Source organism: Acipenser ruthenus, chromosome 13 (genome assembly GCF_902713425.1).
Source record: "Acipenser ruthenus chromosome 13, fAciRut3.2 maternal haplotype, whole genome shotgun sequence".
NCBI lineage: Eukaryota > Metazoa > Chordata > Actinopteri > Acipenseriformes > Acipenseridae > Acipenser > Acipenser ruthenus.
Window position 1 is genome coordinate 6893505 of NC_081201.1, and position 16236 is coordinate 6909740.

At 39.8% G+C, this 16236-nt stretch overlaps 2 protein-coding genes across 3 annotated transcripts; both read left to right on the forward strand.

Moving 5' to 3' along the window:
* The first annotated feature begins 676 nt into the window (after window positions 1–676).
* On the forward strand, window positions 677–2437 carry LOC131740145 (transmembrane protein 238-like). The gene is made up of 2 exons (XM_059035274.1): window positions 677–1387; window positions 1982–2437. The coding sequence occupies exon 1, from the start codon at window positions 898–900 to the stop codon at window positions 1381–1383; it is 486 nt and encodes a 161-aa protein (XP_058891257.1). The 5' UTR covers window positions 677–897; the 3' UTR covers window positions 1384–1387; window positions 1982–2437.
* A 4204-nt stretch (window positions 2438–6641) lies between these two features.
* Window positions 6642–15457, forward strand: LOC117417918 (RNA polymerase I-specific transcription initiation factor RRN3-like). Of its 2 annotated transcripts, none has more exons than XM_059035574.1 (18): window positions 6642–6664; window positions 7984–8090; window positions 8640–8696; window positions 9216–9305; window positions 9563–9692; window positions 9883–9942; window positions 10064–10127; window positions 10253–10322; window positions 10612–10710; window positions 10978–11076; window positions 11197–11332; window positions 11614–11744; window positions 11879–12009; window positions 12324–12508; window positions 12930–13038; window positions 13182–13334; window positions 13770–13857; window positions 14425–15457. In XM_059035574.1, the coding sequence occupies exons 2-18, from the start codon at window positions 7995–7997 to the stop codon at window positions 14563–14565; spliced, it is 1839 nt and encodes a 612-aa protein (XP_058891557.1). In that variant the 5' UTR covers window positions 6642–6664; window positions 7984–7994; the 3' UTR covers window positions 14566–15457. The 2 variants fall into 2 exon arrangements, with proteins under 2 accessions (XP_058891557.1, XP_033886215.3); XM_034030324.3 differs by lacking the exon at window positions 6642–6664 and adding an exon at window positions 6796–7229.
* Window positions 15458–16236: the final 779 nt, after the last annotated feature.

The following is a 16236-nucleotide window of genomic DNA, read 5'->3' on the forward strand; positions in this document are numbered from 1 at the left end:
CGCAAAAGTCTATCGGAAGCCATAATAACAGTACAGTATTTCATGTTAGATTTCAAAATGTCTCATTTTTTAATTTTGGTCAGTTTTCCGTGAAGTATATGAAAAACTACAAAGCTGTATGTAATTCAATATGTTAACATAACATTACTCAGCAGGTTTCATTGGTCTATTAAAGCAAATTGTGTTAATTCTATAGGGTGATGCAACACTTTTGGCCATAGTAGCTACAGTGTGTGTGTGTATATATATATATATATATATATATATATATATATATATATATATATATATATATATATATGTGTGTGTGTGTGTGTGTGTTTTTGTTCATCATAGGATTTTATAGGTCCATAATTCCAATGTTAATGAAATGTGCAGGGATAATTTGCAGTTCTGGTGAGGTGTTGCTTGGTTAATGCATAAAACAAAAGTCAAACCAAGTTGTGCCATATTGTTGACATACAAGGACTATATATTTTATATTCATTGATTTCGTTTTGTTACAGTGCACAGCATGGTAATATGTCCTAAAACCTGGCTTGACTTTTGGGAAATCGATATGATTTCATTGAAGTGTTTGCAGACTTTTTAAAGCGAATCACTATCCCTAGATTCTGTGAAAGGTCAGGCCATTGTATATTTTTCTTACGCAAGTGACCTGTATTATGACGCCTTGCGCACCTCCGGTGTCCCAGTTCTGTTGCAGGTGAGTTCAGGAGGAGTAGCGGCGCTGCCACAGAGGCGTGTGTGCAGTGAACTGTGAACCCTACACCTGTCTCAGCTTACCTGTACGAACAGAAAAGAAAATAATCCTTGAAGACGCTTTTTAAAACAGGCAGCGGGGGAAGAAACATACCCATCTAGATCAGGTGTTCTTTTAACGTATACCTGGGCGATATGAAAATGCACTTTATGAGACTCGGACGCTGTTCCTGTGCCTTTTGGCTAGCGGTCGCTTTTGATATCTTGGGACTTGGAATATTGCTGCTGGGGGTGTCTGGCAATTTATTTTTTTACGATTTTCTTATTTACGCCGGAGCCATTATCATATTCCTCAGTCTGATCTGGTGGGTGGTGTGGTACACTGGCAACATAGAGGTGCCACCGGAACAGTTGGAAGACGATGTCGGTCTTTTGAAGAAGGACAGTGGGGTTGTGGGGCTCGTGAGGAGGCTCTCGAGCCGCCTAACCAACGGTTTCAGATCGTCTTTCAGAAGCAATAAAAGGGCCAACGGACAAAGCGGTAATCCCCAAACCCAGCGATCGCCACAAGCGGGTCCATCGCATCAGCCAGTGGCACAGCCTGGTGTGTATACGGTCTCTGCTGCCTTTGCTAGTGAGGTACAACCGAACCACCCAGCCATGCAAATATCAGCCATATAGAAAGGTACGTGTTCATTTTTTTATGGTTCTTGTTTTCTCATAACTCTAAGTCTAATTACGTTCGATTCACCAAATTATTAATTGTTATAGTTTTTTTACTTTATTTTACTAAACATTTTATAAGAGTTGTTTTACGTCAGAACTGTTTAAATGTTCATACAAGCAAGCTCTTGTTGAGAACAGGCTATATCTTGTTAATGATTTACCATTATTAATACTGCATTTCCCAGCATACATGACTTACTTTTAAAAGAACTGAAAATATATGATTGTTTTGCTTTCTGTTTTAAATAGATGGTTCCATAACAGGTCACATATATATTTTAGTAGCCTGTATATTTAGACCTTTTTATTTTAAGTGGTTTTAAATTTAACAAACAATATCAATTAGCCATGTGATGTGTATTGGTATGATTTTCCAAATTAGTTAAATGTTTTTACCTTTTTTAATTTGTTCCTCTTCCAAACAAATATGCTTTTTATGTGCCTATAAGGAAGTTTTTTTTTTTTTTTTTTTTCAAAACAACCATGATATGATTTTAAATTGGAACCATATGAACTGAAAATATGTAACAAACTTCCCTCTTTTCTCAAACAGGGAAATCCACGTTAACTGGGCAACAATCGTATCGATAAGCCATGTACCCTGCCAAACAAACTTTTTACTGAATGGACTTGAGGGCCTGAAAATGGACGTCAGTATTTCTAGTTTTCCCTGTGAAATGCATAGTTTAATTTAAACGTTCACAAGTGCCTCTCATCAACATTTCTGGAGTTTGACCTGTCTGTAGAAACACAGATTTGATTTCAATCCTGATTATCTGGTGGATGAATTTATTTATGTACCGTGACCAATTTTATACATTCAAATTTGTTACAAAAAACGTTTTCATGTGTCTTGTATTCAGCCAAAAATAAATAAATAAAATATTTCTAAATAATTCATGAGGTAACATTTTTCATTCTAGATGTTTCTGTCTATCCATGTTTCTGAAAATATCTGTATAATGTTGTCACTGATTTGCAATACCCATACATAAAGATACAGCTTCTATTAATTCTATTGTGTTACTACTTTTACAGTTTGAATGAAGTAATGGTACAATGATTTTAAAGCCTGGGGGTCTCACTTCTTGAAAAGGTTTTGAGTGCTGGTTAAACCCGATAAAGTCACTCAGGATACAGTGATCTAGGAGATTTCAGAGAAATGTCTTTAAATAGTATTTTTATGGATGTCTGTTTACAGCATTCTTCCATGATGTAGTGCACTCAGCTTCATCACAAGACACTCACGCAGACCACGTCTTCATTTGTTTACATTTCTCAAATGATGTCATTTTCACTGTGCCTGAATAAACCTGCTGCAATTCCTGCTTTTGTCTCTCTGGAAGCCAAGTAGTTTCGTTACTGCAGCACTTTAAGATTATGGATCCCATTTACCACAAGCTCAGTTGCAGTTTTTTTACTAACATTTTACAGGCAATGCAAACAGCTCTCCTATTTTCACCATTGGCTCCTAAGAACAACCTGGAATACAGAATGGTTTTGAAGCCAGAGTTTGTGAAAAACATTTATATACAAAGATACAGGACTGTCATAAAGCTCTTAAGGGCCCAATAAACATACGTATTACTGCTTGAACTGAGTTCATCATGCAGACCAGATAGGAGTGTGTTTCTTCTTGCAATTGATGAATGTGAACTTTTCAGCAGATTGTACTTTGGCTTTCCATGGCACCCTATGTAGCAATACTCTGAAACGTGTTTAAAGTTAATGGGCAGAACTAGTTTTTTTTTAAGTCAATAAAAGGTTTAATTATGTACTTGGTTCATATTTAAACTTTTTCCCATTGATAGCTTCCTCATTGCTTATTCTCTTATACATGCATATGAACAGTACCTTTTAAACAATGCTTAGTATTTATTTATATTGGACTCAATCTTTTTAAAGTCAACATTAGTCACACTGTACACATCTGAAAAAGTTAATCATTAAAACGCCAGCTCTTTGGGTTGTTATGCAAAACACAGTGCTTTATATAAGCCTACAACCTGTACATTTCCCCCCAGTTATTTTTAAGTGTGTTTACTGGTTATTATTCCAGTTGTGGGCATGATGGGTTACACTTTCTGCAGCTATAACCTTCAGAAGGATCAGAATACCTGACCTTTGTACAGTTTTATAGGTGTTGTCCACCAATAGTTTCCTTTTGTGAACATGATTTGAATATAAATATACTATACTAATTGAACAAGTACAATGGGACTGGGAGCCAGTGATTGGTCAGGTCAAGTTTATGAGCAGTTCCTCTTCTCTTTTTTAAATGTATTACTTGCAAATTTAGTGCTCATTAAACTGGGTGCAGAAACGCAATGAGAGCTCAAAGCTCTCCAAGCATAAGCACCACAAACATAACCTGATTCACACTTTCCATTCAGTCTTTAGGTCTGTACAATTAACAGTAATAATGTTTAATGATAATTCTACGTTTATTTACACTACAAATTGATATTGTTAGAATTTGTTTATATATATATATATATATATAAACACATTTTTGGTCCAGTCCAGTTTTGGTTTGACTGTTCCAGTACTGAGTCTGTGCTCCCTGAGCACTGCTGTAATGAAACATTAGGGCTGGAAACCTTTCAACAAGAAGCAGGTGTTGAAAAGATTTTTGTTTTTATTAAACTGTGTCTTTTCCAATGTTGTATGCCCTTGTTTCCCAGACAGTAATTGTTATAGTTTTATTAAACTCCACCCTTGTGACCAGTCCAATAGAAATACCAATTGACCATTAAGACTGCTCTAAACGGCACTCTAATTTCAGGAAGGTTCGTTATATTATCAGAAAAGGCAGACGATTAGAAAACAACCAAACTCATTTTGACATTGTAAAAAAACAAAAAAACAAACAAAAAAAACAGGTAGGAACAAAGCTCCTAAATGTTCACTTTTTATCTTGTTTTGATTTTTAACTTGGCACAAAGAGATGGCTGTGTCCATCCAATATTGGAATAATATTGTCAATTCAGGATCTATGCCACCTGCTTTGTTTTTAAATCATTAAAAATGAGACACCAATAAAAACGATACACCAAAAAACAGTAGTAGGCTTGTCACTACTGTGCTCCAGGAGGAATATTGGATTAAGTGCTGCATTTTTTCAGTCTTAGAACAAAAGACTTTCTTCAGTCTCCCATTGCCCCTTTTTGCACAAAATCCTGTCTCTGTAGTAGAATCCTCCACCTTCAGATTACATAGCAGGGGCATTAATAATACATGTTTAAATGTTTCAGCAGTAAGAATAATAGTTTATGTCATTCACGTTATTAATTTGAGAGTTTACAGTCTGTGTTGGTCCCTGCAATGTGTTTCTACTCTGGGCAGGCTAATTATTATTTACAAATTTAAATGTATTTATACAGGTCAAAGCCCCCTTGAGATTTACCATCTCATTTGCTGCTGTGGGCCTTGTTGGTGGCAACAAACAGATTGACAATGTCAAGATAAACTGAATCCAACGATATCCTCACAGATTGCAGTTTAACCAACCACCCTGGGGAAAATGGTGTTACACATGCAGCAAAGTATCATTTTGTTTTTTTATAATTCTTTTAGCTCACAATCAAAGAACTGGTTTGTGGTACCAAATCAAAGTTATTCACCTCCAAAGTGATTGCAACTAATGACCTTCAAATGTTTGAAAGATATTGAGCTTTGAGGCCATTACTGGTTTATTTACTAAATTATCACCAAAAACATTTTGAACCCATTGTTTTGACTCATTAGCATGTTATCCAGGGCAGTCCCCTTCATTGCAGTGAAATGATACTGACAGTATATCTGGAAGTTGCTGATCAATACATACAACCCCAGAGAGAAGTGTGAGCAGCTGCAGAAACCTTTCTGTACGTTTTTCTGCTTGTTTTTTTTTAATCCCATTTTAAATGTACACAGTACCACTGTTGTTACTCTAGTTTCGTCAGTATTTTGTAATGGGCACACTGTAGGCAAATGTTGATTTTGCTTCCAGGTTAAGGGAAAGTCAGATTTAAATGCGCTATACACTGCAGTTGCCAGTACAAATAAAATAGCTGACTGTGTGCACTTGTGTGAATTGTCGTTGTATTTCAACTGGTGTATTACAGTTTGATAGATGAAAAACAGAGAAGTGTTACCACTACAATACCAGGATACTAACTGGAAGACACCCTAGCAGAAACATTAGCAGCAATGGCAACACAGATCTGGAAAACAAATGGATTAATGTCCTTCACAGCTGCTTTACCTAGCTAGGCTGGAGTCAGAGCCAGCTCCCTGAATACTGCCAGGTAGCTCAGAGGCACTACTGATTCTAGAATCCTCAGCAGGGTTCTGTGTTTCTGGTGTATTTGTAAACAGGGAGACCTAGGAAATCACCTGACTCCTGTTGCCAAGGTTGACAGCCACAATAAAAAGGCTCACATTTCACACGCCAGATGAAAGAGGTATTATGTGTGTTTTTTTTCCTTCTCTTTTGTACTGCCCCCGATAGCCTCTGAGGTCCTTGGCTGGGGACCCCTTTCCTGGAAACCTAACAAGCCTTTTGAGTCGAAATAATTACCTGGCTGTTTTGATCTCTATTAATCCAATTAAACCTGTAGCTGAGGTGTAAGATTTCATTTGTGTTATTACAAGCACCTGAGCAGCTCACCTGAGTCACTCAAGTTTTCTGACCTCATCTCAGTTATAACTGAAGTGTTTATTGATAATAAGCCATTAAGTAAAATGATATCCTTATGAGGGACTGAAAGTGATCTTGAAAACTGGTCATAATGTAGGAATATTGGGCAGTGACAGGAAATGATAGGATACCGGGAAGCAACAGTTTCAACTTTGTTTTGCAATGTTTTTAATGTTTTACATTGCCACACTGAAAATATATTTTTGAGATAAACACACCAAACATGTATTATTCAATGTGTTTATCAACATGTTACAATATATACCATACATGCTAGCAGTCCCTGGTCGGGACAGTCCTGATTTCCTAGCAAATGTTTATTCTGCACAGTAGTTAGCGAAAACCACACGCTGTGCTCTTTGTGCGGCTGAATCATCTGCTGATCACTAACTTATACAAAGCTAAGAACGCTTCATTGTGTCTATTTTTACTACCATGATGGTCCTGTGGTGTTGAGTTGGGGGGATACTATTATATGATAATGAGTGTGTTTTGCGTATGTGTTTGACGCATCTGACGACGTCACGTCTGCACCCAGTTTCCAAACGTTGGCAAGTAGGTATATACCGCATATAATTCACATTACGGTAGCTCAATTTTGAATAAAAATAATATGTGAATGCACATTTTTTAAAACGACTTACTCTTTACATTAAAAAAATGTCTCAATGCAAAAAAAGGAGTTTCGCTGTTCCGCCAAATTGAAGCCCTCAACAACAAAGACATGCTAGCTTGCTGCATTTATCTGCGACAGCTCCCCCTGTTGGTTCCACATACCAGCTATGATCGCAACACAGCCTGTTTAGACTCGGAGGATTAAAATGCACTGATTATCTGAAGGAAATGATTTCATTTCTAGTGTATCGTCACCACAACAGAACAATCAAGGGTTTCTACATTAACGCTCTGTGCAACATGTCCAGGCAAAGCAATGGCTTCACTTCCAGGTCAGAGACAGGAATAGAAAAAATAGCAGTGGTTGTTCCGGATGCGTAAGTACCAAGAAAGTTGCACGTGGATATGAGTGAACCATCACACATACTGAGAAAGCGAATTGTCTTTAATTATACAACGTGAAACACATCAGCAGTGACGTTAAATTGTATCTTGATTTATGAAGGTATGTAAAATACGTTTTGTTATACAATGTGGTTGTTGTGTTACGTGTTTCAATTCTCTGACTAACTGTGTTCTGTATACAATGTATTTAGTAATATTTTTACGTCTTGTGAAATAATATATTAAGTAATAAAAGAAAGCAAATAACGGCAATGCAGATTGTATATTTTTGGTGACGTGACTTAAGTGCGTATAATTAAAAGTTGTAGAAAGTTAAGTCATTACGTCATCAATGTTCTGACAGTGTAAACACATGTTGTCATGTCAGAAGCGACTCTTTAAGAAACGACTCATTACAGTGAAATACGGCACTTGCTATGTCTCTCTTGTTTGTATTAGTTAAATTTAAGTCTCCATAGAATCTTTTTTTTTGCATTATGCTAAACCTTTAACCATTTATGTGCCTCACAAATAAAATGATGCTAACTTTCTTATTTGTGCAATGGTGTTCACGAAACAGGGTTTAAAATCTATTTACAGATTGGATCTGGTCATCCAGATTGTGAGTTTCCTCATGATACTTGAGTCACTCGCCAATGTATTTTAAGAATAAAGTGTTTGAACAACCACTCAGTTTCTTGTGTACCTTAAAGGGTTAATCTGTTTTATACCAAGTGGGAAAGTTTCAAATGCTCTGCCTCTTCCAATAACCCCCATGCATTGAGGCATGAAAACAAACTGGACTGTCAATTAGAGTGCACAGCGCAGAGGAGGAGTTAGTGAAGTCAGGTGTTTCATATTTGATTTCATCGAAGGCCCTGAGACGATGGAGGTGGATGACGGTGAATTCATCAGCTCGCCTCCAAAGAAGGTCGTGCGGTTTGGGGGGTCTGTGTCCAACACTCTGGCCAAATTCTTGCAGGTGAGGTGACCCAAGATTAAAAACATTTTCGTCAAATTCAGGCCGGGACATTAGTGAATTGAGTTCTGATAGTTACGTTCTGAGAATCATTGTAGGAGCACCATGCGGTGAAAATGAAATTACCCATTGCAGTGGTGCAGGGCTGGATGTGGGAAGTGGGTGTGTGCCTTCCTGCTTGCACTTATTATTATTATTATTATTATTATTATTATTATTATTATTATTATTTGTTTATTTAGCAGACGCTTTTATCCAAGGCGACTTACAGAGACTATGGTATGAACTATGCATCAGCTGCAGAGTCACTTACAACTATGTCTCACCCGAAATACAGAGCACAAGGAGGTTAAGTGACTTAATCAGGGTCACATAATGAGTCAGTGGCTGAGGTGGGATTTGAACCGGGGACCTCCTGGTTACAAGCCCTTTTCTTTAACCACTGGACCATGTACTGAACTCTGTATAAGAGTGTATGACAAGAGGCTCAGTAAATTTGGTAAACAAAAAAGTATTTCTTATTGAAATGATATGTGTGTGTGTGTGTTTTAGGGTGACACCAATGATTATGAGCTGTTAAAGCACCAACTCTCAGACCCAGACATTAAGGTAAGAAAAGCGGACTTGATTATCTTCTGTAATATTAACAGAAATCTTCTATCTAGTGGAAACAATGGGCATTAAATTGGTTGTTGGTGGAGGTGGCTAAAGAGTCCAGTGCAGTTACTGACTGTGATACTAAGACCTCTTTTCCACTGGAGACCCGGAGCTCAGCCTGGTTGTGTTTCTACTGCAGAGCCTGAGCCATGCCCCTGATGGCACACGCAGCGAACGAGTCACGTGTAGATGATGCAGCATTCAGAGGCGCTGTATTTGAGATTTGAGTATGGCGGGTCCAGAGGTTATGGTTTTTCTTACTGACTACAACTGAAATGTACTTTTCTCTCCTCCGACTCTCTGCACATCCTGTAGTTTATCTTCCTCAAGCGTACCGATTAACACAACGTAATGACGGAAAGGGGTAAGGTGCTTTTGCAGATGACCGGATGTGCCAGTGGAAAAGGGGTATGTGAGCATGTGTGCTCAAAGGGCTCCATTGTAGACATGATTTTCATTGTTATCTGGCAGGATGCTCAGATTATCAACTGGCTCCAGGAGCTCCGGAGCTGTGTCACCCACCTGACCAAGGACTTTGAGCAGCTCGTCTCTGTCATCCTGGTGAGATCCAACACTTTGCTTTTTTTCATGCCCCTATAGTGCAGCAAGAAACTACAATATTGTATTAACTGGATGTTGAATTGCTCTAGAATGTTGCTTACATGTATTCTGTGATACATAACTGTTTCCACAGCCTCGGTATGTGTTTCTGTTTTTTAAATACATGTTTGAACCGTGTTGAATGTGATTTTTAGACTGTAATGGACAGGAAGTATCGTGGCAGTGAGTGTAAATAAAGACGAAAACCTCTCTTGTAGAGACTGCCCTGGCTAGGCCGAAGCCAGGATGTAGTTGAAGAGTACTTGGCCTTCCTGAGTAACCTGGTCTCAGCCCAGACTGTCTACCTGAGGTCCTGTCTGAGCGTGACTGTCTCCAACTTCATACCGGGTGAGCTCTTATGACCATGCATCTATTTTACATTGAAACTGATGTGTTCCACTCACACACATACTCACTCACACTCACACTCTCTCTCTCTCTCTCTCTCTCTCTCTGTTTTGACTGTCTGCTCTGACGTTAGGCATACATTCTTGGTATATACACTGCTAAGTGAAGTTTTTGTTTTGTTTTGTGACAGGGAGAATTGTTATCAAGGAAGGAGATGTGGACATTTCAGACTCGGATGATGATGATGAAAGTATGTGTTCCCTTTGTGAAGCAGTTTGTTATACACCAAAATGCTGTGCCCGTACCTTATATATCATTAGCTATTGTTTTACAGCCTCTATAAACATTCTTCCCTTTTTTCTTTTTCTTAGACTTGCCCAGGAACTTTGACTTGTGTCATCGGGCCTTGCAAATTATAGCCAGATATGTTCCTTCGTAAGTACTTGAGCACCTGACTTGAGCCACAGAGCTATACAATATACTTTAGGATTTGAATGAAAAAGTCTCTTCATCTGTTTGAAATGTTTGGCTAGCGTTGGAATGCCCCTTCTGTTTTGCAGAACGGCCAGGTTTCTTATGCCAATCCTCCGTGAGAAGTTTCCTTTTATCAACAAGTCTGCAAGAACATTGGTAAGAAAACAATTACCTTTAACTGAATCCATTGTATTAAAAATAACATTGATTTCTGTGCTAACAGTTTGAGGACTCTTGTAGAACTAGCATTTTGCCCCATGCATTTAGTGTGTTCTATATTTGAAATGGTAAAGCTGTGCTCTGTTGCAGACAGCCTGAATTAACCTTTACACAAACACTACCCATATTGACAAGACAGAATAAAGGCTAACAAAAGGGGATTGCGTCCGGTAGGATATTCAGGGAGAGGGCGTTGCACTAATGCCTGCCCCTGTGTTGAGTGCAGGAGTGCTACGTGCACAACCTGCTGCGGATCACCGTGACCTTCCCAGTCCTGCGGCACGAAGTCCTGGAGCTGGTCATCGGGAAGATGCTCAGACTGGATGTGAGTCTCGTCATGGGGTGGGCCAGGGGAGGTGATTGGGTGAGATTAAAGATACTGAGAATGTGATTGGATGAGTCTGAGGACACGAAGTCTGTGAAGATGATTGGATGAGGCTGACAGAGCTGAGAAAGTGATTGGGTACATGGGTTGTGAAGGGTGAGGGAGGGAGGGGAGAAAGGCCTGAGAAACTGATTAGCTTGCTGTATAATGCTTTGAGAGCGTTATTAAACATGAAATACACTGTCTGATTTGTTGTTTGTCCTTCAGGTGAGCGCCCCGCGGAGAGATATTGAGGACGCAGAAGAGAATGCTACCCAGGGGGATGATGGGAATGGAGCCTCCCAAGAGGAGTGTCTCTTTGATATGGTATGCAGCTAGCTCACCTCACACTCGCATACTGATGGACTGGGCATGACAGCATGCAGAATTACACAATAGGCACATTGTTTATAGAAGCATGCAAAATGAAAGCTTTTTTTAATGTAGGATGAAGATGAGGAAAATGTGTCCAAGTCCTCCAGCCCCCCAGGGGGCGATGTGATGGCTCACGCTGTGGCTGACCGGCTGGATATCCTTATGACGGTCCTCCTGGCATACATCAAAAACATATGCTATGTGAATGGTAAGGGGGAGTGGGGGGAGTTAGGGTACATTGAGTACTAGAACCATTCTAATTTTTTCCATCTACAAGGAAGAACACAACACGCCTTTCTATCTTGCAAAAATAATAGAGACGTAACCCTTAGACCTGCATTGAACTGGTATGATCTTTGAGAACAGTTTCCAGAAAGGGAAGTGGAAAAACAACATGCACCACTGGAGGGGCAGAGTTCAGGAGCTCGGGGGTATTGTAGTGAGCTGACCTGCTGTAAAAGGCTCATTGCAGCCTGTGCTGATTTTCAGGCACTCTGGAGCTGACTCGCACTAAGGAGCTGTATCGGGACCTGATTGCTGTCTTCGACAAGCTCATCCTTCCCACGCATGCCTCCTGTCACGTGCAGTACGTCATCTTCTACCTCTGCAGCTTCAGACTGGTGAGTCCAAGTAAACCTTCTGATCTGGGAGACTAACCTAGGCTTACCAAAAAAGCAGCAAGCCAAAAATGAGTGGTAGTACTATTGTAGTTGCTTTGGTTTGTGGTTACCATGGTGCTGTGATGGTTCCACAGGGCCTGGCTGAAGCCTTTCTGGAGCACCTGTGGAAGAAGATACAGAGCCCCAGCAACCCGGCTGTGATCCGGCAGACTGCCGCAGGCTACATCGGCAGCTTTCTGGCAAGAGCCAAGTTCCTCCCCATACCGTGAGTGTCCCTCACTTTGCACTGGGCTAGATCTGGACTAACCAACCAAGGTTTCTTATTTTAAGGTTGTTAATACAGAATAGTTGAGGGCTATAGGTTTTTATTTACATTACACAAATTATTTCATTTAAAAGTAGAGGGAAAAGGCTAGATCAAAACAAATAGACAGCATTGTGTACATGTTAAAAACGTGTAGGATGCGTTTACTGATCTTCTTATTAAAGCACTTTTAAACACACATAATCTGACTTTCTGAAGCCAAGAGAGGTGATTTTCCAGGGGACCCCTGCTGAATTTTGGTTCCATCCCCCCAGGACAGTGAAGGCCTGCTTGGACCTCCTTGTCCCTTGGCTCCACCAGTACATCCACAGCCAGGATGCGGGTTCGAAAGCTTTTTGTGACGTGTCCCTGCACGGGCCCTTCTACGCTACCTGCCAGGCAGTCTTCTACACCTTGGTGTTTAGGCACCGGCAGATGGTGGAGGGGAACCTTCGCAAAGGTAAGTAGTGTATGACTTCATTGGTGAAATGTAAATTGCTAGGACTGTACAACAGGGTGGCTATGAGGTTACATGGCCTCTTTGCTGAAGAAGCTTATGGAGAATCAAATCTTCAACATAGAGGGGTAGAGAATGGGTAACAGGGTTCTATGACTTGCCACCATTGTTCATAGAGAACATTGTAATTTAGCCAAAATATATTAAGTGTTTCTGCACTCACATCTGTATAAGGGAGCCATCCATCTCAGTAAGGCTTCTATCCTGAGAATAACATCAACTGCAGATGGACACTTTACAATTGGATGGTGTCCTTCAGTTCTGCTACTTAAATGGGGAGGGCTGCAGCAACGTTATAGCTAACCGTTCCTAGTAAGTCGGTTTACAAAATTGTATACATTAATTAAGATTTTTTTTTTGTTAGGTCTGGCGTACCTTGAAATGCTGAATTTTGAACGGATAGTAATGTGCCAGCTGAACCCTCTGAAGGTGTGCTTACCAGCTGTTACAAACATGTTTGCAGCAATCACAAGGTAAAGAGTGAAATTATTTGCATGGAGAGTCATTGTTTTACCCTGGATATGAGATGTTAAAGCTGGTTAGTACTTTGCTGTATTTAAAAAGTCAGCAGGTGTTTTTGATTGATCGGTCATTGAAGTGTGCTTTTACCCTGCAGGAAGTACCAGCTGGTGTTCTGTTATACCATCATCGAGCGCAATAACAGGCAGCTGCTGCCGGTGGTGAGGAGCAGTCTGGGAGGGGATTCCCTGACCACCAACGCCAACCCTCTGGACAGCTTCTTCCCCTTTGACCCCTACCTGCTCAAGAGGTAACCATGAGAACACAGGGATGGAAATATGACTCCCAATAATAGGTTAGAACCATTCCTGGTTTTACCATGAGTTTAATAACACACCCATGAGCTTGTTACCTATGCATTGTGGCTAATCAAGAACATAGTAAAACCTGGAATGGGTAAAACTGCTATATTTCCATCCTTACAAACATATAGAAAACATAGCCCATTAAAAAGGCTCTTGCCAAATTGTGCTAAACTTTGCTGTATACAGTTTTTAAATTAATTAACGCACCTTGGAATAGTTCCTTCTGTAGATTATGAGAATTCCAGGGTGAACCTGTATTAATAAAAGGGCTTTCAGATAGTTGCCATAGCAGCGCTATGCAGGTATGTGTCAGCGCAGGTGTGTTGCTTGCAGTCCCTGAAGCCTTGCTTACATGGTATCTCGTGCTTGAACGCTGGCAGGTCAGGGAAGATGATCCAGCCCATTTACCAGGTCTGGGAGGAGGTGAGCGTGTGTGATGTGGGTGGAGCCAGGCAGACGGTTAAAAAGGTAACTTCTTAGGGCACGCTTCACCAGGAGAATTCAGATGTGCCTTTTCAACACAGCTTCATTTTAAATGCTAGCCTACACTAATTACCCCCTGCTTATGTCCAATGTATGTCACTTAAATACAATTTCTGGTCTTCCGATATTTAAATTGAAATCAGAGAGGATCCAATCGGAATGTTCAATGTTCATTCTGTGTGTGTCGTGTTCACTAGGGTGTTTTGTAAGTACTCTTGTGTGTGTGTGTGTGTGTGTCGTGTTCACTAGGCTGTTTTGTAAGTTCTCGTGTGTGTGTGTCGTGTTCACTAGGCTGTTTTGTAAGTTCTCTTGTGTGTGTGTGTGTCGTGTTCACTAGGCTGTTTTGTAAGTTCTCTTGTGTGTGTGTGTGTCGTGTTCACTAGGCTGTTTTGTAAGTTCTCTTGTGTGTGTGTATCGTGTTCACTAGGCTGTTTTGTAAGTTCTCTTGTGTGTGTGTGTATCGTGTTCACTAGGCTGTTTTGTAAGTTCTGTTATTCTGTGCGTGTCGTGTTCACGCTTACCACTGCTCCGTGTGCTCCTGTCCCTCCTCAGGACTCTGTGACAGAGGAGGACGATGATTTCCTGCGAGGGGAGAGCCTCCAGAGCGAGGCAGCGGTGGGCTTTATCCCTGGCTCCTTCGAGTCTCACAGCGTGGGCTCGCCCCCCGTCTCCTTCCTGCAGCGCCCATTCTGACACAGCACTCCGTACACACACACACACACACACCAGGCGTGGAAATGGTCAGGAGAAACCGGCCTTGGACACAATGAGCTTTGCTGCGTTTCCATGGCCCCTTCCAGGAAAGACTAATATTACTCATTTCTTGCAAGTGCCAAGTTGTTTCTTTGCTGGGAATCTGTGCGAACGTGACGTCAGTCGAACCTGGAATTGTTTTGGAACCAGAACAGCAGACATAATGTGGACATGAAACAGATTTAAGCAAGTTACTGGTCTTCTCATTCCATCATGACTCACCGTTCCTTTCAAGGAGAGCTCCCGATCCTCCTGAGATAATTTTTTAAAGAATGTTGAGATGTGCTGGTGATGGAGGGAGCACAGTTTATCAGACTCTACATCTTACTGAGGAATTTAGTCTTCAGTACAAAAGTAATTTCAGCCCACAGGGAACTGTTGGAAGTGGGAGGCTGAACTCAATGCATGTGTCAAACTGAAGAAAGCAGGGAAGGTTCACAGCAGTGATAACCAGTAGCATACCTGTGCACAAATAACTGTCCAGACACAGCTATTTTAAATGTTTAATTTGTGTATATCCGTCTTTGTTATATTGTAATATTCTGTGTAATATCCTTTAAATAGTTTCTTCACAATTTCATTAGTGTGGCACTCAAACTAATTTAGCAAACATTATTAAACTACTTTAAATCCCTTTAATCATGTAGAAATCACTTGTTGAAATTGTATTTTTTACAGCTGAAACTAAACTTTTTTTATTTGTGATTTGTTGTTTTATTAAATTGTGAAACATGAATTACTGGTTTGTAACCAGGTTTTTGCAAAATACATGGAAGTGTTGTTCTTTATAAATGTATATAAAGGGCTGAAAATAAAAAAAAAATGATCTTAAGCATTTTTTAATGATGTGTTTCATATTCACGGTGGAAGTTGAGATGAGCATTTTGGGGGAGTAAGTGGGTGCAGATAGGCACCAATGCCACAGCCATGTTATAGAGTCTAGCCTTGTTCTTCAACCTGTTGGTTTCAACCAGACCAGGAGTCAATTACATTGTAATGGAGCAATTCATTATTGTAATTGTAATTATGCCATATAATTGATAGATTACAGTTCAATTATGCATGTATGGGTCATTCGATCATTATTCATGTATTTTCAACCACTTTTGGTGACCCCATTTGTTTGAAAAAAATAAGTTCTAAAGTATTTTTCTGTATTTGTACCTGTTATTATTGATTTTTCTGTATTTGTACCTGTTATTATTGATTGATTATTTAAAAGAAATAGTTAACATGAAAACCCCTGTTCTAAAGCATTTATCACCTGCAGCCTATAGATCAATTACTGAGAGCCTCATTGAAAATGGATAATTACTGCTATGATTATCACAAAAAGGCTGAGTTTTGCGCTGTTGGTTCCACTGATGAATGGAGTGCAGTGTGTTCTGAATATGCAATACAGTGGACATCAGCTGGGTAGTAGTTTATTATATATATATATATATACAGCTCTGGAAAAAATTAAGAGACCACTGCAAAATTATCAGTTTCTCTGGTTTTAGGTATGTGTTTGGGTAAAATGAACATTTTTGTTTTATTCTATGAACTACTGACAACATTTCTCCCAAATTCCAAATAAAAATATTGTCATTTAGAGCATTTATTTGCAGA